The sequence below is a fragment of the Globicephala melas genome, chromosome 19 (assembly GCF_963455315.2).
Source record: "Globicephala melas chromosome 19, mGloMel1.2, whole genome shotgun sequence".
NCBI classification, from domain to species: Eukaryota; Metazoa; Chordata; class Mammalia; order Artiodactyla; family Delphinidae; genus Globicephala; species Globicephala melas.
Window position 1 is genome coordinate 62,650,045 of NC_083332.1, and position 20,439 is coordinate 62,670,483.

At 50.5% G+C, this 20,439-nt stretch overlaps 1 protein-coding gene across 13 annotated transcripts in view; it reads right to left on the reverse strand.

Moving 5' to 3' along the window:
• Window positions 1–20,439, reverse strand: part of FANCA (FA complementation group A) — a 52,770-nt gene that overhangs the window by 31,703 nt on the left and 628 nt on the right. For 9 of the 13 annotated variants that reach the window (XR_009559954.1, XR_009559953.1, XR_009559952.1 and 6 more), the window contains exons 2-18: window positions 19,986–20,095; window positions 19,534–19,627; window positions 13,226–13,368; window positions 13,040–13,135; window positions 11,686–11,759; window positions 8,649–8,761; window positions 7,272–7,354; window positions 6,914–6,947; window positions 6,405–6,471; window positions 4,928–5,040; window positions 4,095–4,171; window positions 3,687–3,828; window positions 3,243–3,376; window positions 1,879–1,989; window positions 1,035–1,130; window positions 882–941; window positions 11–99 (exon numbers count right to left, since the gene is read on the reverse strand). Coding sequence is in view for 9 of the 13 variants with exons in the window: in XM_060288678.1 (XP_060144661.1) it covers window positions 11–99; window positions 882–941; window positions 1,035–1,130; window positions 1,879–1,989; window positions 3,243–3,376; window positions 3,687–3,828; window positions 4,095–4,171; window positions 4,928–5,040; window positions 6,405–6,471; window positions 6,914–6,947; window positions 7,272–7,354; window positions 8,649–8,761; window positions 11,686–11,759; window positions 13,040–13,135; window positions 13,226–13,368; window positions 19,534–19,627; window positions 19,986–20,095 (1,636 nt within the window). In the remaining 4 variants the exon portion in view is untranslated. Of the gene's footprint in view, window positions 1–10; window positions 104–881; window positions 942–1,034; window positions 1,131–1,878; window positions 1,990–3,242; window positions 3,377–3,686; window positions 3,829–4,094; window positions 4,172–4,927; window positions 5,041–6,404; window positions 6,472–6,913; window positions 6,948–7,271; window positions 7,355–8,648; window positions 8,762–10,433; window positions 10,572–10,638; window positions 10,918–11,685; window positions 11,760–13,039; window positions 13,136–13,225; window positions 13,369–19,533; window positions 19,628–19,985; window positions 20,096–20,439 lie in introns of those variants that run through there. The other 4 variants (XR_009559955.1, XM_060288679.1, XM_060288681.1 and 1 more) reach the window with 4 other exon arrangements.

A 20,439-nucleotide genomic window follows, 5' to 3' on the forward strand; every position in this document is an offset into this window, starting at 1 on the left:
GTGACCCCACCTGGCCTCCAGGACGGCGGCGGGAATCTTCCCCGTGTGTTCAAACACCATGATGGCCTTCTCAACATCCTGGGCCGCTTGGCAGCGGGGCTGGCTCCAAGTGGGGAGGACGGAAAAAAACAGAAGATTTAAAAGAAAAGGCAGGAGCAGAGCGGGGCCACGGTTCTGTGGTCAGGCGAGAGGCATGACAGAGCAAGCGGACATGCAGACAAATGCCCTGATACCAGCAAAACCACAAGGAGGGGTCAACTGCTGGCCCGGCCCCAGAGAGCTCAGCACCTCTGGGGAGCCACAGCCACCCCCAGGTTCCATGTGTCTGTGCACTCCACCCCGCTTCCTGCTGCCCTTCTGGGAGAGACAAGGATCCCAATGCAAGATTTTCAGGTGGGAAGGTGCCAAGACCTAATTTTTGAGATTTAAAAAAATTATGAAATGGCAACTTGTGAACAGCGATAAATCTTAAATAGAAAACTTAAAGTATTCGCCTAACAGTCCAACAGCAAGGGCTCTCCAGAGACTCGCAACTTTGAAGTCAGAGTGTCTTAGGAAAGCACACACACACCGCATATGGCCATCCGACATCTGGTCTACATAAATATAGTTCACACTTTTTTCTGTAATTCCTAGAAGAACATGACACCGCCCTTCCCCAACTGTTTTACAGACCACTTTGTCCGTGAAACCACGGGAAGGGGGACCTCCTGGAAGAAGCATCCCTGTAAAAGGTGACCCTCGCTGCTGCTCTGAAGAGTGTGGATACGACCGGACAAGCCCTGGAGCACAGCTCACCCCGGCTGCCGCACACGCACCGGGGCCCAGACAGAAAAGGCTCGGACACGCAGAGACGCTCAGCGACAAGCCCGGGACATTACCTCCGTGACGTCCCCAGCTGAAGACAAATCCTCATAGAGCCCCATGTTTTCTACAGAAACCTGCAAAGACACGGGCGCATGTGAGGACCCAGATAGGCACTGGCCTCCGTGGAGACAGAGGAGGGGCAGGCAGCAGGGGAGGCTGGGACTCGCCTTGAGGTCGGCCAGGCGCGTCCTGGCCAGCGCCACGTAGTCGGTGAGGAGGCTGCGGTACTTGCTGGGAACCAGTGGCGGGTGGAGGATGTGCACCTGCGGGCAGAGGGCGGAGCAGGTCCATCAGCCCGTCAGCTGTCCTGACTTTCTGGGGGAGACACTCGTACTGACGGCAACAAAGTTGAAGAATTAGCCAAAGACCCCAGGGCCACAGCTGGAGGTGGGGCAGACGGAGTCCTGGGTGAGGGTCTCGGCACGGGGCCAGGAGGGGCGGCAGGGACTGAGATGCACGGGGAGACCAGACTCCAGGCTGCATGAGTTACGTCACGTGTATTCTTTGAAATGAAATACGCATTTCTTAATTAAAGAAAGAAGGTGAGATTCATCTTCCAAGTGCCCTACCCCTCAAAGTGGTTGCTGGTTATAGTCATCTGATTACAAAAGAAAGCTCACTGCAAGGCGCTTTCTAATCATGAGACTAATGTACATGGTGATAAAGAACGTAAACTGGAGCGTGAAGTCTTCCACTCCCAGAAGGAACGTCCACAGCCACTGGGGGCAGATTCTTCCAGATACATAAAAATATATCATTTTTAAAAACCAACCACGGGACCCAGGGCACTCGCCGGCTTCGGCGTCCGTGCTATGGGGCCCCTTTCTATGCAGGCACCAGGCCCCCTTTGCTCACTCACCAGCTCCTAGGACCACATGCGGCTGGTTTCTGGGCATTTGCTATAAGAAACATGCCTCCCCAGGAGTGCACCAACACCCCAGGATGGCGTTTGCATTCTGTGACTGCCACTTGCGGGGCTTCCCTGAGCCGAACGTGCCGCCGGCCTCTCACCTGCAGGTACCGGGGGGCCTCGAAGGGCACGAGGTCAGACAGGAACTTGAAGAGGAAGACCAGCGCCTTCTTGCTGGAGCCGTGGAAGCCCCTTGCGCTCCCGAAGGTGGCCTGTGGAGAGAATGGGCATGAGGTGGGGGCGACGGAAGGACTTGCCGTGTGGTGGCCGTGGCTACATCCCGGCCTCCAAAACAGCAGAAAAAGGGAAGCAGAGCCATTTCAGTTCATTTTTCTTTAGGACAGCATGGCTGTGGCCTAGTTAAACAGATGGACTGAAAATTTATTTTAAAAATTAAAAATATATTGCTGGAGAAAATGGTAAATATGGTGCCTTTCTATGAACATTAGAGACAGGATTTGTTAACCACCCCGCGAGAGTCCCTTCCTCACAGGTGAATTCATTCCACTCCAGCTCCAAGCCCGTCTGAGCGGATGAGATCCCTGCAGGGGTGGGCCCTCGGGCAAAGTGCCCAGGCCACAGCAGGACAGTGGACTCTTATAGAACCCAGGGCACCCAGGGGTGCCTGGGGGTGCCCAGGGCAGGGAGGTTCTGAAGAGGTGTCGGCCCTGAATTATGTCCCCATGAGCCTGCAGAGACCAGCACTCGCCTCATGCCAGCCACAAGAGGCCCACCTGCAACACCACGAGGCCCACGGAAGCTCCTCCTCCAAAGCACACCCTGTGGTTCTTCTTAACAATTGTGCTGTCAGACGACAGGCACAAAGTCATCAGAACGAGCACACAAGGCCGACACCACTGGACCTATGCTTGGAGCACCGAGTGGACTCTGGTAAGTCCCTCAGTGCCAGGACTGTGGACGCAGTCACTGAGTCCACGTGCGTCCAGCAGGAGCCCCTGGCCCGCTGTGTGGAGCTGGGGGAAGCACGGGGCCAGGAGGGAGCTTCATTCCGTGAAAGAAAGAGCCACGCCCACCATCTCTATGGCACACCAGGCACAGAGCCCGGTGGATGCAGAGAGAGGCGGGCTCTCCAAAGAGGCCACAGCTACACCACCCAAAGCTTCTGCAAAGAACAGGGCTCGTAAACCCAAATCCACACACGCCCAGCTGTCAAAGCTGATCCCAAAGATGCCCCCCAGGCCCAGCCAGGTTCAGCAGCCTGGGAAGAGGGGCAAACACGCGCAGGTGGAGGGAAACAGGGAAGAGAGGAGGGCGCTCCCCGACAGACGTGAAACCAATCACAGCGCAGCACACTGTGCAAAAAAAGGCAGCTGTGCTCGCTTTCACCCTTTCCTGCTGGATTTCACTCATTTTCTCGTGAGAGACGGCAGGAGGCTCAATGAGGCAGATGGGAATCTGAGCAGCCTCAGCAGAGCCGACCCCAGCGGGAGCGCAGGCGGCTCACCTGGAACCAGGCGGCATAGGACGGGAAGGCCGCTGGGCCCTCCAGCGCAGCCTGCCGTGCAACCAGGAACGCCAAGACCATGCTGTCCAGGTCACAGCTCTCGAACGCATGAGTCAGCAAACGCGACACCCAACCTAGGTGAGAACAGTGGCACGGCTGTGGACGGGGACTGGGGCGGGGGTGCGGGGGCAGGCAGGACAGTCCCCTCACCCAACACCGACCCCCAGGCCCTGGGTGGCGGCCCACACGCAGCCGAGCAGCGGGTACACGGGCAGGCTGACAGCAGAGGGCGGTCCAGAGGGCACCGACTGGGTAGGCAGGAAGGGCTTCCATCCTCACTGAGCCAGACACAGCGATTCCGCCCGCAGGCTCGCCCCAACGCCGGTCCACGGATCACACGCACACGCACGCACGGAACACAACGGGGCTCCCATCCCCGCGCACCATCAACGAGCTGCTGTGCGTCTGGCAAGCAGATCACCAGTGTGGACACGCAGGACAGCACGTGCTGCCAGTTCACCTCCTGTGTCTCCAGAGCCTCTTGCAAGTGGCCCACCAGCTCCTCTGGGCTCAGGACCACGAAGAGCTGAAACCGAAGTGTCAAAGCTGGACCCCCACTCCCTCCCACTCCGCGTCGGACCCAGCCTGGACTCGAGACGCCTGCCCTCCTGACCCCCACAGCCAGCAGTGGCTGCAGGGAGTTCTCATCTGGGGACAAGGTGCTTTGCCCAAGTGAAAAGTTCGGTCTCTGCACCCGGACGGCAGTCCAGCCATGGACGGCCGTGGCTGTGGCATCTCCTGGGACCCACAGAGCCCGTGCAGCAGGTCTTGGACCCCACCCTGTGCACTTACCCTACGGTACAGGCCACTGAGCAGAGGCGGGGTCCTTGCAAAGCTCCACTCTCTCTGCATCTGAACGGCGTCGGAAACTTCATTCAGGAGGAAATACACATAATGTCACATCAGTAATCATCAAAAAGTTCAGTATCAATAAAGTACCTTGTTTTAATTTGCACTTTTCCAAATGTATGTGAACTTCACCATTTCCCCATTTTCCAGCCATTTTTTTATGTCATGAACTGTCTGTCTTTGGTAATCCTTGATCATATCTGCTATAAACATCCTCCAACCCATCAGTTACACTTTAATTTTGCTGCTTTTAAACTTTCACTAAGAATAAGCAGTCAGTGAGGACGTGTTGAAAGGACACAGTTGGAAAGCACTCATCAGCCAGGCCAGGCCCTCCGGGAGGGCAGCAGCCTCTGCCGGGGGCTTCCGTGCGCCCCTGGACACAGCACCACAGAGAAGGCACCATGAGGAGCCTCGCGGACCGCCCAGCCCTCACGGGACAGTGCGTCAGGCAGAAGATGACTCGGGTGTCGGACACCCTTCAGAAAGCCATGCACCCACAGAAAATGCTGACGTGAGCCGCAGAAACAGAACCTTGGAATTCACAGTACGAGCACTGTTTTAAAAACCTATCTAGAAAGACAGGAAGGGCTTCATATTAAAGATATTCTACTTTGGCAATAATGGATGACGCTTCTTTAATTCTAAATTTTCTTTACGGGAAAGTGTTGCTTTCAAATGAGAAGATATTTAATGACAAACGGACTGTCCTCCCAGCATTAACATCCGTGGCCCGAGCTTCTGTCAAGGGAGGCACCCAGGGCACCAGGACCCACCTTTCAGCACAGGCTTGTGGGTGAGGATCTGGGTCAGAGTGTGACAGAAGAACCTCTTTGGAGACTCGGTTGAAATTATACTTCCATACATGTGTCCACTGAACACACCGAACCTGCAGAAGCAGCAGAGGATCTCAGGGGAGGAGACCCCTGCAGGTTTCCGCCACTCAACAGTGTCAGCACCTGACAGCGGCACCTCACGCACGAGTAGCGGCTCGCTGGCAAAGCAGCCAGGGACCTGCAGGCCCCCGACTCCAGACCCCCAGCTCAGGCTCACAGGCTCACAGGCTGGCCCTGCCCACGCCTCCCCAGCCAGGCTGCCGTGCCGCAGATGGAAATGGAATCCAGGGGAGCGTCGCTTCAACAGAACAGAATCAAAGGCAATGGAGCTGCTGTCACATGGAGAAGCTAGAAGGCCAGAGTGAGGTCACAGGAGGCTGGGCCTCGCAGGAGGTGACGGAGGCCACGGTGACGACAGCCAGTGGCTGGACCTAGGCCCAGCACAGTCGCAAAGCCTCAGTCTCCCCATCTGTGAAATGGGAACCAGAGGTGGCAGGGCCATGGTTCCCACTGAGCACCTGATCCTGCCCCGGCACATGGAGGCTCTCAACCCCACCCGGAGCCAAGGACATCCTTCTCCCGACAGGAGAAGCAAGAAAAGGAGAGGGAGCAGGATGTCACTGACAGGTCAGGAGGGACAAAGGGAGACCGGGGCCGACAGCGGGCTGTCATGATCAGCCCCACCCGACCCCTCAGGGGAGAGAATCCGGGGCCCTAGCAGCCACGTGAAGTGCCCATGTCACACGTGCAGTGCGGAGGCTCCAGGCAGGATGGCCACCCAGACTGGGAGGGGACGTCTGACTCTAAGTGCTGGCAACTAAATAAAAATCGTGAAAAGTCGTGATCTGACTCTCGGGACAAGTCTGAGCACGGACTCAGCACATCGTGAAAATGAATAAAACATAGAACAGAGCAGTGTTTTATATGCTGATGAGTAAAGTACTCACCCAGCAGGTTTGAGGACGATTAAAGTAATCGTGGAGAAGAGGTAATCAGGAGCAAAATAATGGAAAAATGGAAAGAGTGACAAAGCCTGGAAATGCTGGGAAATCTCCTGGGTTCCCAGGACAGAGCCAAGGTCCAGGTGGCCTCACCCCATGTTACTCTGAAGCAAACCCGACATCCCAACGTTCGGTCCCCAAGTACCTGGATGCGCCTCCACAGAACCAAGGAGAGCAAGCGGAGGGTCCTGTGGGGGCAGGCATGACGGGCAAGGTCTCCCTGGCTGGGACCCCTCAGACCCCGTCCCCTCAGACCCGGAGGTGGCATGGTTCCCACAGGAAGGGCCTCATCTTCAGAGGACTTCTAGTGCTTTCCAGCTCCCGATGTCACCACAATGGCAAAGGATCACTGGGCCTTCGGGGGCGACCAGCATTCCTGGGACCACTCAGCCGGCAGGCCCACCCCCAGAACTTACCAGCAGCTCACTGCCTTGTGTGCTGCGGACCCCTCCTGTATCCCGGCCGCCAAAGCTTCGAGCGCGGCTGAGGCAGAAAAGAGACATCAGCACAGCATCACCGTCCATCATCAACAGCCCCGACCAACTGCTTCTGGGCAAGTCAGGTAACGGACACCTTGCCATCACAGGCCTCCTAGGCCCCCGAGCCCCCCGACGCACAAGCCCTGCAAGATCCCAAGTGTCTCAGTGGTACCAGACTTAAGCCTTGAAAATCAAGCACAATATGTAGGCAAGAAAATGCTTCCCTAATGAACCATTCAACTGGTCACCTCTGCTGCTCTGGAGATCAAGTGTGAAGCCACCAAAACTGACAGCAGGAGAGAAACAAGCAAGTTCGTGAGTTTAGACCCAATCACAACCGTGAAAGAGGCCTCCCCGGAGCAGCACTGAGCTGCAAAGGCGGCGAACCACAGGAAGCCCTAAGCAGCAAGGGAGGCCATTTGCCACCCGGCCACAGAGCCACTCACAAGCCAGCATCCTCTCGAGAACAGCGACGGCCACCTGCGGGGACAGAACGCTGCAGTTACACAGGGGCACAAGCGAGCAAGCCGTCACCCCAAAGTAAAGCAAGACTCGACTTTACAAAGAGCTCATCTCCAGATTCCCCCTCAGGCACGGCCCAGGATCTGGGTCGTGGGGAGGGCTTTACCCTCAAGAGCTGTGGGGGAGAGACCACCGTCCAGGCCCGTGCCCGTGCCCTCACATCTGCACTCAGGGAGCGCCCTGTGGTGACAGCAAAGCGGACTTCCCCGTATAGAGCTGACAACTACAGCGTGGGCCCCTCGTGCTGCAGCCGCTGCCCCACGAGGCCCGGTGTCCTCCTACCTGGGACATCCACTCCGGGTCCACGGTTCCTCTCACATCCGCGTTCTTCTGGAATCCCCTCGAAACAAGCATTTGCACAAAATCTGAAACCCACAAAACCAAAGCAATTACATACACTGTGGTCTCTGAACAGCTGTGAATCACACAGACCACCAGCTTCAGAGGGGCCGGCAGAGTGAGGACCTGCATGGAGCTGAGGGGACACTGGCTCCTGGCCCCAGGGAGTCCACTGACCACACCACCGAACCCAGCCAAGGACAGCCTCTTCCCCGAGCCACACTCTATGCGAAAAGGAAACACAATCCATCAAGTTTATAGGAAGGATTTTCTCACTGAAAACAAAAAAGTATCTACTAAGGGTTTTACGTGGCCTTCCTCTCAGCCAATCTCCTACACCAACCATACAAGGACGGTTCTAGGGATCGGAAGCATTACACTGTGGGAAATGAGGCAGGAAATGGACTCATAACTTCTGAAAAGGTTACGACCAATGGGACTGAAATTAAAAAGATTTTGTCAAATTTCAATTTAAACTTAATCTGGGACCAGATTACAGGATTCAGGAATTGGAAATAATTCACATCACCAGGAAAGTTTTAGGAAAAAGGAATGCACCTTTTGCAAAGGAAAACAGTCCACAAGCCAACTAACTGTAGGGAACCCCTCCCATCTAGGTTTCCGTTTACTTGTGGACTGCATTCCTTCGGTATGTGTGACGGCGGGCCTGCTGACTCGGAGAGAAAGGGAAGGTGACAGAAGAACAGGGTGTGGCGCTGCCCAGGCGTCCACAGCAGGGCAGCCCTGCTCACCCACAGTCCCCACATTCAAATAAGGATTCCTGCCCAGGCTCCCACGTTGCTTCTCCCGGGCACCTTGTAAAACTACCGCCTAGAATTGAGCCGTGGAAAGCCAGTGGCCACCATACAAGCACTGGTGCCTTCTGCTGTGCTCTCTCCTGCTCGCTTGTGACCTGGACGGAGGACGGCCCATCCCCAGCTCCCTGGGATATGTAAATAACCAATCTGTGACCCTACGTCCTTTGCGCATTGTCTAGGAACTGCGTCTTCAGTCAAATCAGTCCTGGACTCTCGCTTCCCCTAAGTGGGAGCTGGGATGCCGGGGGAGCCACCTGCCTCTGCTAGCAGGTCACAAGGTGCACATCCTTAACATACCAGCTCCGGCCCAACCCACTGGGTCAACAAGCTGACATTTCCACAACTCAAGTTCAATGCAAACCCACAACGACAGGTATGGACTGCAATGCCTTCCTGTTGGAGTGTGTCGGCCGCTCTGCTTCCCACAGATCGTCATAGCAGAAAGCATTCCCACTGGTCTAAAGCAATTGTACCCAGGAACCCACCTCTGCCGTGAACTTACCAGCAAGCATAGCTCTGGCGACGTCGGCGTGCTGACAGGGTGCCTCTGTCTGCTCACACAGCAGGCGCAGGTCCCTGGAGAGCCAGGCCACCACGGCCTGAGAGTCGGCATGGCTGGGGGCACAAGCACACAGTTCACCTGACCCCATTATTCCACTTTCTTTCACACTCACTCCACTGACAGCGAGCTAGCGACTACCTCAGCCTTCCCGTCCCAAGCCACAACAGGGCCAGCAGATGTACAAGGGGCATCAGGAATGGCTGCCACTGATGTTAAAAATCATCCCTTTTGGGCTTCCCTGGTGGCACAGTGGTTGAGAGTCTGCCTGCTGATGCGGGGGACGCGGGTTCGTGGCCCGGTCCGGGAAGATCCCACATGCTGCGGAGCGGCTGGGCCCCTGAGCCATGGCCGCTGAGCCTGCGCGTCCGGAGCCTGTGCTCTACAACGGGAGAGGCCACGGCAGTGAGAGGCCCACGTACCGCAAAAAAAAAAAAAAAAAATCACTTTTTTCAAATAGTTTATTTATTTGGAGTAGCTTACTATTCTTGGGAGAAAAAAGAAATTTCAGTAATAATAAATAGCGAGAGTAGCGATAATGGGCTCTAGACGTCAGCAGTGCAGCAGCCCTGCAGGACAGTCCTTGTCTGGGTGCAGAGCGGGGTGGGGGAGCCCTCACCTGTCACATTTGTATTTCCCTGGAGAATAAGGGTGATGAGCATCTTTTCACGTGCTTGGCTATTCGTAAATCTTCTTTAGAGAAATGTCTACTGAAATCCTTTGTCCATTTTTTAATTGGATTATTTTTCTTCTTGTTGAAGTTTAACAATTCTTTTATTCTAGATACTAGGTTCTTATCAGATATGTGATTTGCAAACAATTTCTATGCATTGTCTTTTCATTGTTTCGATAGGGCCGACACACTAAAGTTTTAAAACTTGATGAAGGCTAAATGACCTATTTTTTCTTTTGTTGCATGAGTTTTCGGTGTCATATCCAAGAAACCCCTGCCTGACCCAAGGTCATGTAGATTTACCCTCAGATCTTCTTCTAGGAGGTTTATGGTTTTAGCCCTCAGGTTTAGGTCTCTGATGCACTGAGTTAGTTGCCATCTGTAGTGTGAAGTAGAGTCCAACACCACTCTTTTGCATGTAGATGTCCAGTGGTTCCAGCACCATTGTTGAAAAGACCGTTTTTCCCCATTAAATGGTCTTAGCACCGTTGTCAAAAATGAACTGACCATAAATGTGTGAGTTTACATCTGGATCCTCAATCCTACTGTTATCTGTATGTCAATCCTTATGCCAGGACTGCACTTTCTTGATAATTACAGTCTTGTAGTAAGCTCCAAAAACCGGATGTGTGGGGAATTCCCCGGCATCCCAGTGGTTAGGACTCCACACTTCTACTGCAGGGAGCACAGGTTTGATCCCTGGTCGGGGAACTAAGATCCTGCATGCCTCACGGCATGGGCAAAAATAATTAACTAATTAATTAAAATAAAAACAGGATGTGTGGGGCTTCCATGGTGGCGCAGTGGTTGAGAGTCCGCCTGCCGATGCACGGGACACGGGTTCGAGCTCCGGTCCGGGAAGATCCCACATGCCGCGGAGCAACTAAGCCCGTGAGCCACTACTACTGAGCCTGCGCTCTAGAGCCCACAGGCCACAACTACTGAGCCCAAGTGCCATAACTACTGCAGCCCGCACACCTAGAGCCCATGCTCTGCAACGAAAAGCCACCACAATGAGAAGCACGCACACAGCAACGAAGAGTAGCCCCGCTCACCGCAACTAAAGAAAGGCCTCACGCAGCAACGAAGACCCAATGCAGCCAAAGATGAAAATAAATAAAGAAATTTATTAAAAACAAAAAAAAAGTCTATTGCTTAATTCCCAATATTATGGATTTCCCAAAACTTCTTGTTGATTCTATGCAGTTCTTTTGTGACTTGAGAACACGCCGTGTATGGTTTCAACCCTTGTAAACTTACTCCAGCCTGGCTTATGGCCTGAAGCGGGTGGCCTCCCCTGGCGCTGGGCACCGCCGGGTGGGGCGCTCCGCAGGCGCCAGCTGCGAATGCTGCTCTCTCTCGTCTCCGGTCGTTGCTGGTCTGAGCAGGTGATCCACCCGTTACTGAAAGTGGCGGACTGAAGGCTCCAATGACCACAGTTGAAAGTCCATCTCTCCCTCCAATTGTCAGATTTTGCTTCATGTATCTGGAGCCCTGACATCAGGCATGTAGGCTGGGAGATACGGTTTTCACGTAGTCAAACTGATCAATCTTCCACGACTTCTGGATGTGACCCACGTGTCATGCTGCCACCGGTTTCAATACAACATTTTCAACTGTGCTTGACAGTCCCCCAAACTAGACACTGTCTGTTTTCCCTGACCAGAGAATAAACACGTAAACCTCCAGCCTTCTGTCGACCACGGGAGGACTGACTGCCTGGCTGCCTAGAGCAGAGAAGGCAATCCACCTCCAGCTCCATATGCTCCTCATGTGTGTTCTCAGTCAGCTCATCCTGAGCCCCCCTCCCCTTCACCCCCTCACCCAGAGGCACCCGGCGCCATCGCACCGCCTGCTCACTTGCTAAGTCATTCACCACCCGTCCCTCCGCCTCCTGCTTCTCCTCCCCTAGACTCTCCCAACCTTATGGGGTTATTGCTTTTATAAAACCCCCTTTCTGACTGTTGGTGGCATTTCAGGAGGTAAGAGTTGCACACATTCTATCAGCCGTATTTACCTGAATGTCTCTTTTTTAGCTTTTAAAAATATTTTATCGCACTGTACATCTTATACAAAGAAAACATTACCAAGTCTGTGCATGATGAAGACTTCAGTTATAACAAATGTTCTCTTTAAATAATAAAGCAACTGCTTCTGTAGGTGATTTTTGGTTTTACATATAAATAAATCATACTAGATTAGAAAAAACTAAATCATGTAATATTAATTAAATTTCATGTTACATAAAATTTTAATTTTTAACTTAAATGTTCGATTTACTTTAATGGTAAATAATCACTGGCGTACCTTTCCAGCAGCTCTTGGAGGCTCACGATGTTCTGAACATGAAGGCGCCACACAGCTTCAAGCAGCAAAGAATTCTGCAGAAAATGACAGGAACTATGAGTCAGTCCTTCACGCACACACTTTCCTACAAGACGTTCAGCCTGTGTGCTTCAGCACGTGCTCTCCTGAAAACCAAACCTCTCAACACTCACATCCCCACCTTCACCCCGCCCCCCGCCACTGCAACCAGGTTCAGGCTCAGGCTTGCTCTCCGCCCAGCCTCTAGCTTAGTCCACCTCCAGGCCTTTCTCCACTATGGCCAACACAAGATTCCAAAATGTAACTGGCCAGGCCAATCTCTCCTCTTCTTTAGAACCCTTTCTGTGGCTCCTCCCAGCTTTCAGGACAAAGTTCAGACTCTCGTCTGTCCTCCCAGGGAGGCCCTCCAGGCTATAGCACTGATGTGCCCACCCCCTCGAACAAGGAGCCCCCGTCGGACTCGGCCCCAACACCCACAGTGCCCTCCTCTTCACCCAGGAACTCATGCCTCACACCCCACGCAACTTCCTTCCAGGAAGCCCTTCCTAACCACCCAATCAGCCATGGCCGCCCACTCTTCTCTGCTACCTGCAAACACCAGGGCCATTTAGCTAGTTACCAACGGGCGCAGGGGCCATACCAACGCCTGATAGTCAACTGAGCTCTACACTGTATGCTGGATAAAAGGGGGGAAAAAAACCATGAATGCACCATCATCTTGGTTTTCTTCTTTCCTTCTCCTATATACTTAACTGATCTCATTTAATAACTAAGCAATAGCTTGAAGTGTTCAAAAATCAGTAAATCAACTACACTCCAACATAAAATTCAAATTAAAAAAAAATCTATAGGCCTACTGAATTCAAAATGTTTCAAAACAGAACAGATGAGGGAATTCCCTGGCAGTTCAGCAGTTAAGACTCCACTTGCTCCCAATGCAGGGGGCCCGGGTTCAATCCCTGATAGGGGAAATAAGATCCCCAAAGCCACGCAGCACGGCCAAAAAAAAAAGAAGGATTTTAAATCACTTTAAATCACATTTTTCTAGTTTACTATGCTACCCTGGGAAATCGTTCATCATAATATACCTAAGAAAGCAAAGCATGATGTTTCTGTGCATAGTCTATTCTAATAAATATTACTAATGATGGGTGAATATTGACAAATATGGTGACTGATGGTCCTTCTTTCCCATCCACAGAGGCACCCCAGTCTCTGTAATTCATACGATGCTTGCTGGAATTCCTAACAAAACCCGGGGATTTTACTGGCTCCACCAAAGTCAACAGAACACTGCTTGAAAACCCTGGAGTCAGAGTTACAATCTCAACTTTACCTGTACTTTCCATAATTCCTGACAGAAGGAAAGACGGGAGAACATGCTTTGTGCTAATAAATTCTGTGCGATCTCAAACAAGGAAGACAGTTTCTTCTGAAAAGAGAGATTAAATCTTTTCTAAGAAACAGTATTAAATGTCCAACTTTCCCAAACAGCTGAATAGCAACTCGTGCTGTGTCTTACCCTCTGGTCCGGTGTCAGCAGCACCTTGGGAGGGGGCACCGCATCTGCCTCACAGACCCGCACGAGGCCAGAGGCCACCACCTGGCTGCACAGGACGGCCGCTGGAACACCCAGCTGCGCGGCTTGGTCGCGCAAAGCAGAGCCTTAAAGATGAGACAAAACACAGACACACACAACAAAATGTACAACTGAAGTAGATTGGTTAAATGCCTTCTCCGAAGCTCTAGCGCCACAGAAAATTGCCTTTTGAAGGGGAGAAGAGATCTGGGGGGGAACATGAGGTATGAAAGTAAGACAACTTCAGTCTGATTGAAGAAGCTCACGAGAATCAGGGCAGCACCTGAAGCCCATGGTTGCAGACACACATCTGTGCATTTGTATGACAAAAACAAGGGAGCTTGGCAGATACATTCTGACCAAGAACTTTAGCAACTCTTTCCAAAGGAGCACAATAAATTGAGAACTTTTAACAAATTTCAGTTTTTTATAGTTACCACTCCCACAACCGTACGATGATGTTTGACTGGACACGGGTCTGGCTTCCTGATGCCAGCCGCACACATGGCGGGCATCGCATGCCACAGATGTGCCGGTCCCTGGGCTGCCAGGTGGAAGCTGGGCCCGCAGGCAGCCACCTGCCCCGAGGACCAGCCCCTGGTCTGCACTCAAGGAAGAGAAATGCTGTGCAGCCTGGAGACAGGCGATGCCACCAGAAAACTGCGTCCTGCTTATCTGACCTCCAAAACTAATGTAAAGAAACCAGGCAACTGTACCACATGCCCATCGCCTTCACGGCTTTGCAGCACAGACCACTACGGAAGTGAGAACACGTGCAACAGCTGTAAAGGTTCCAAGTGACAGTACTAGATACTATCCACCACTGTGGTCAAGAAATAACTCACGGCAGAAATGTAGAAAATGCTCATTTCTAGCCATTCGTTTCCAATTTGTGCCCATGGGAAAGTTTATCCCTGTTTTTATTTACAAGGCTTTTATTTTTATACAAATACCAACACATATGGTAGCCACCACCTTCAGCAGGAGAAACTGAAAAATTCACGAGTTGCAAGTCTACTTATATTTCTGTGGTCAAGGTGAAGAGCTTCTTATCTAAGTTCTTATGCTCTGATCCAAAAGTCCACACAAGAGAGTGTGTGGATGAGCTGGCTCCCTGCACCGTGCACAGTCTGTGAAATCCACGTACAATTCCGACCGAGAGAAGCAGCACTGTGGCCTTCAGGGATCAGCTGCCGACGTAAGCCTGGGGTGTAGGGTTCTCAGAGTAGCAATTGAAAACAAATGAGTGAATTAGTTAATACAGTCGTCCCTCAGTATTCCAGGGGGACTGCTTCCAGGGCCGCCCGTGGACACCAAAATCCGCAGGTGCTCAAGTTCCTTACACAAGATGGCGTACTGTTTGTATATAACCTACACACATCCTCAAGGACACTTTAAATCATCTCTAGATTACTTATAATACCTAAAGCAATGTAAATGCTGTGGAAGTAGTTGCTGGCACACAGCAAATTCAAGTTTTGCTTTTTGGAACTTTGTGGAATTCTTTTCCCCCCTGACTATTTCCATCCAAGGTTGGTTTAATCCACAGACGTGGGACCCATGGATACAGAGGGCCGACTGCATCTTTCTGAAATGACAGTCATTACATAATAAAAATGTGAAAGACCAGAAAATAACTTATTTTTGTTATTCCCACAGAACTCTCCCTGTCTCGTATTCTCAAAGTGGGGTGGGGGACCTAGAGACAGACAAGCAGACCTCGATTTATCGCACTTTGTAGAGATTGCCTCTTTTTACAAACTGAAGGTCTGTAAGCACCCAGCAAGTCTATCAGCACCATTTTTCCAACAGCACTTGCTCACTTGGTGTCTCTGTGTCACATTTTGGTAATTCTCACAATATCTCAAGCTTTTTCATTAATATCACATTTGTCATGTTATCTGTGATGCGTATCTCCGATGTTACCACTGTAACTGTTTTGGGGCATCACTAACTACACCCACAGATGATGGTGAACTTAACCCACAAACATCCTGTGTGCGCTGACTGCTCCACCTCTCGGCCGCTCCCCTGTCTCGCTCCGTCTCTCGGGCCTCCCTCTTCCCTGAGACACAATACTGAAATTAGGCCAATTAATAACCCTACAGTGGCCTCTAAGTGTTCCAGTGAAACGAAGAGTTGCAAATCTCTCAATTTAACTCAAAAGCTAGAAATGGGGCTCCCCTGGTGGCGCAGTGGTTGAGAGTCCGCCTGCTGATGCAGGGGACACGGGTTCGTGCCCCAGTCCGGGAAGATCCCACATGCCGTGGAGCGGCTGGGCCCGTGAGCCATGGCCGCTGAGTCTGCACGTCCGGAGCCTGTGCTCTGCAACGGGAGAGGCCACAACAGGGAGAGGCCCGCGTACCAAAAAAAAAAAAAAAAAAAAAAAAAGCTAGAAATGACTTAGCGAGGAAGGCATGTTGAAAGCTGAGACAGACCTAAAGCCCCTTGCACCAAACAGTTAGCCAAGCTGCGAAGCCAAAGGAGAAGTTCTTAAGGAAATTAAAAGTGCTACTTCAGTGAACACGTGAATGATAAGGAAGCCAAACAGGATTATTGCTGATATGGAAAAAGTCTGAGTGGTCTGGACAGAAGATCACACCAGCCAGAACATTCCCTTCAGCCAAAGCCTGATCCAGGGCCAGGCCCTAACTCTCTTCAATTCTGTGAAGGATGCGAGAGGGGAGGAAGCCACAGAAGCAAAGTCTGAAGCCAGGAGGAGTTGGTTCATGAGGTTGAAGGACAGAAGCCATCTCCACAGCACGGAAGTGCCAGGTGAAGCAGCAGGTGCTGATGGAGAAGCTGCAGCTTCTCCAGAGTCTCCAGAGTCTCTAGAGTTCTCTAGAGTCCTCCAGAAGCTCCAGCTCAGACCATCCATGAAGGTGACGACACTGAATCACAGATTTTCAATGGAGAGGAAACAGCCTTCTACTGGAAGAAGACGCCGTCCAGGACTTTCATAGCCAGGGAGGAGAAGTCAGTGCCTGGCTGCAAGGAAGAGGCTGACTCTCCTGTTAGGGGCTAATGCAGCTGGTGACTAAGTTGAAGCCAATTCTCATTTACCATCTGAAAATCCTTGGGCGCTTAAGAATTATGGTAAATCAACTGTGCCTGTGCTCTAAAAAAATGGAAAAACAAACCGGTATGACAGTACATCTGTTGACAACATGGTTTAGTGACTATTTTAAGCCCACCGTTGAGACCTACTTCTCAGAAAAAGAAGAGTCCTTTCAACTGCTCGTTGACAATGCACCTGGTCACCCGAGAGCTCTGTTGGAGATGGGCAATGAGATTCATGCTGTTTTCATGGCTGCTGACATAACACCCATCCTGCAGCCCATGGATCAAGGAAGAATTTCAACTTTCTACTCTTACCATTTAAATAATACACTTTGTAAGGCTATAGCTACCATAGACGGGGACTGCTCTGGTGAATCTGGGCAAAGTGAATTGATGGCCTTCTGGAAAGGATTCACCATTCTAGATGCCATTAAGAACTTAAGAACATTTGTGATTCATGGGAAGGATATATCAAAATCAAAATGTTGACATTAACAGGAATTTGGAAGAAGTTGATTCCAGCCATCACGGATGACTTTGAGGGGTTCAAAAATTCAGTGAAGGAAGTAACTACAGATGTAGAGGACATAGTAAGAGAACTAGAATTAAAAGTGGAGGCTGAACACCATTTACAATAACCTAAGCAATGTAAGTGCCCATCAACAGGTGAATGGGTAAAGAAGATGTGCTACATACACTCAATGGAATATGACTCGGTCATAAAAAAGAATGAAATAATGCCATTTGCAGCAACATGGATGCACCTAAAGATTATCAAAGTAAGTGAAGTAAGTCAGACAAATGCGGTATGATATCACTTACGTGTGGAATCTAAAAAATTGATACAAATGAACCATTTACAAAACAGAAACAGACTCACAGACATAGAAAACTTACGGTTACCAAAGGGGAAAGGGGGGCAGGGTGGGATAAATTAGGAGTTTGGGATTAAAATACACACACTACTATATATAAAACAGATAAACAGGGACTTCTCTGGCAGGCCGGTGGTTAAGATTTTGCCTTCCAATGCAGGGGATGCGGGTTCAATCACTGGTTGGGGAGATAAGATTCCACATGCCTTGGGGCCAAAAAACCAAAACATAATACAGAAAAAATACTGTAACAAATTCAAGAAAGACTTTAAAAATCATCCACGTCAGGGACTTCCCTGGTGGCACAATGGTTAAGAATCCACCTGCCAATGCAGGGGACATGGGTTCGAGCCCTGGTCCAGGAAGATCCCACATGCCACGGAGCAACTAAGCCCGTGCACCACAACTACTGAGCCTGCACTGTAGAGCCTGTGAGCCACAACTACTGAGCCTGCGTGCCACAACTACTGAAGCCCATGCGCCTAGAGCCCATGTTCTGCAACAAGAGAAGCCACCGCAATGAAAAGCCCGCACACCGCAACAAAGAGTAGCCCCGGCTCACCGCAACTAGAGCAAGCCCACGTGCTGCAACGAAGACCCAATGCAGCCAAAAATAAATACATAAAAATAAATTTAATTTAAAAAAATGGTCCACATCAAAAAATCTTAAACAAAAACCAAAAAAACACAGATAAACAACAGGACCTACTGTATAGCACAGGGAACTATACTGGATGTCTTGTAATACCCTATAATGGAAAAGAATCTGAAAAAGTGTATCGAGAGAGAGGGAGAGAGGGCGCGCGCTATCTATATGTGTATAACTGAATCACTTTATTATACACCTGAAGCATTGTTAAGTCAACTATACTTCAATTTAAAAAATTACAAAAATTGAAAAAAAAAGTAGAGCCTGAAGAAGTGACTGAATTGCTGCAACCTCATGATAAAATTTGAAGGATGAGGAGTTGCGTCTCGTGTCTGAGCAAAGGATGTGGTTTCTTGAGATTGAACATACTCCTTATGAAGATGCCAGGAAGACTGTTGAAATGACAACAAAGGATTTAGACTATTACATAAACTTAATTGATAAAGCAGCAGCAGGGTTTGAAAAGACTGACTCCAGTTTTGAAAGTTCTACTGTGGGTAAAATGCTATCAGCCGGCATTGCAGGCTACAGAGAGAGGATTTGTGAAAGGAAGATACAGCAGACTTCATTGCTGTAATGTTTTAAGAAAAGGCCACAGCCCCCCAGCCTTCAGCAACCTCCACTCTGGTCAGTCAGCAGCCATCAACACTGAGGGAAGACCCTCCACCAGCAAAAAGATTACAAATCTCTGAAGGCTTAGATGATGGTTAGCATTTTTAGCCATAAAGTAGTTTTTTTTTGGAAGGTTTTTTGTTTTTTATTTTATTTATTTATTTTTGGCTGCATTGGGTCTTTGCCGCTGTGCGCAGGCTTCCTCTAGTTGCAGAAAGCAGGGGTTACTCTTCATTGCGGTGCACGGGCCTCTCATTGTGGTGTCCTCTCCCGTTGCGGAGCACGGGCTCTAGAGCGCAGGCTCAGCAGTCATGGCGCACGGGCCTAGATGCTCCACGGCATGTGGGATCTTCCCAGACCAGGGCTCGAACCCACGTCCCCTGCATTGGCAGGCAGATTCCCAACCACTGCGCCACCAGGGAAGCCCCAATAAAGCAGTTTTTCGAATTTTAATAATAGAGCATTTTTTAATTAAGGTATGTACATTTTTTTAGACAATGCTGTTGTACACTTAGTTGACTACAGTATTTATTGTGTAAACATGAAGTTTATATGCATCAGGAAACCGAAACATTCGTGGGACTCGCTTTCCTGCAATATCCACTTTCTAGCAGTGGTATGAACCCAAACCAGAGTCTCCCCAGGTTAGCCTGTATCTCTGGCTGCCTGCTGCACTTCCCTACCCAGCAGAGCCTGTTCTCACCACTTCCAGAAACGAGGGGCATGTTTCTGTCCCGTTTTTCCAAGGGTAACTTTGGTTCCTACTGCTTCTGAGTCCGATGCTGAGTCACTGTTTTTAAACAAGAGCCCCATAACAAACCTCCAGCAAGTCACAAAAGCTTGTGGCTGGTGACCACACATATACGCAGAAAACCATTACCTGGGGGAATCTACACATCTGCTTGTTGTAAGCAAATCAAAGTCACTTTACATACAGCAAAAACAAACACAACATTGTAAAGCAACTATACTGCAATAAAATTGTTTTTAAAAAGTCACTTTACATAAAGCTCTTCCGTAACTCAATCTGTTGAGAAAATGAAGCTCTAACTTACCTATCAATGAACTGGAAAGGTCAATGTGGGCCCCAGGACCATCATAATCAATCAACCGGTTAAGACACAGCTGTTTACCGGGAGGACCTTCTACCTAGAAACCGAACACCAAGCACTCCATTTTAAAATTCAAGCCATGTCCTGAAAACACCCAGAGCGTCCACAGTGCTTGCCTACTGCGCTATTCCCAAATATTCCGAGGGAAAGAAGCATTTTAAAAGGTGAAACTTACTGAAGCCTTTGAGAACTACCAGATTCCTCTCCGGACCGTTTTACCTCCAAATAGATACGTGCTCCCGGTTACTTTTCTCACCTGGACAGCAAACTTAGTGCGTGCTTCTCCCAGATACTCACGAGGCTTGCCAGGTGTCTTTCATGAAGATGATGCTCGGCTGGGCTCAAAATCCCCAAACCCAAATGTGCTGGCAAAGGCGCAACCAACTTCCACTCACCTCCAGCACAAGGTCACCCAGGTTTAGGTGGCCCCTCAGGAGGCGCAGAGCCGACTCCCTGACCTTCTGCTCACCTTCGGGACCCAATTTCTGCCTCTTGACCCTTCCCGCTAGGGGAGAAAATCAGTTTCAAAAAATTACAGCACTCTTTAAAAACTCAAGCAAGGAGACACCGTGACACCCTGTACCCCTGGAAGTGACGCACCCGGGAATGTCACTTCCATGGGATTCCTGTCAAAACCACACAAGCTTAATCTAATCCTGAGACACATCCAACTGAGGGACACTCCTCCAAACATCCAGGTCGGGAAGACCCAGGAACTGTCACCCTCTGGAGGAGACCAAGTTGACGGGAGTAACTGCCACGCGGGAGACTGGTCAGAAAAAGGGCATTATGGGGAAAACTGGTGAAACCCGAGTAAAGTGTAGTATCGCTGGCAGGATGGTACCAACG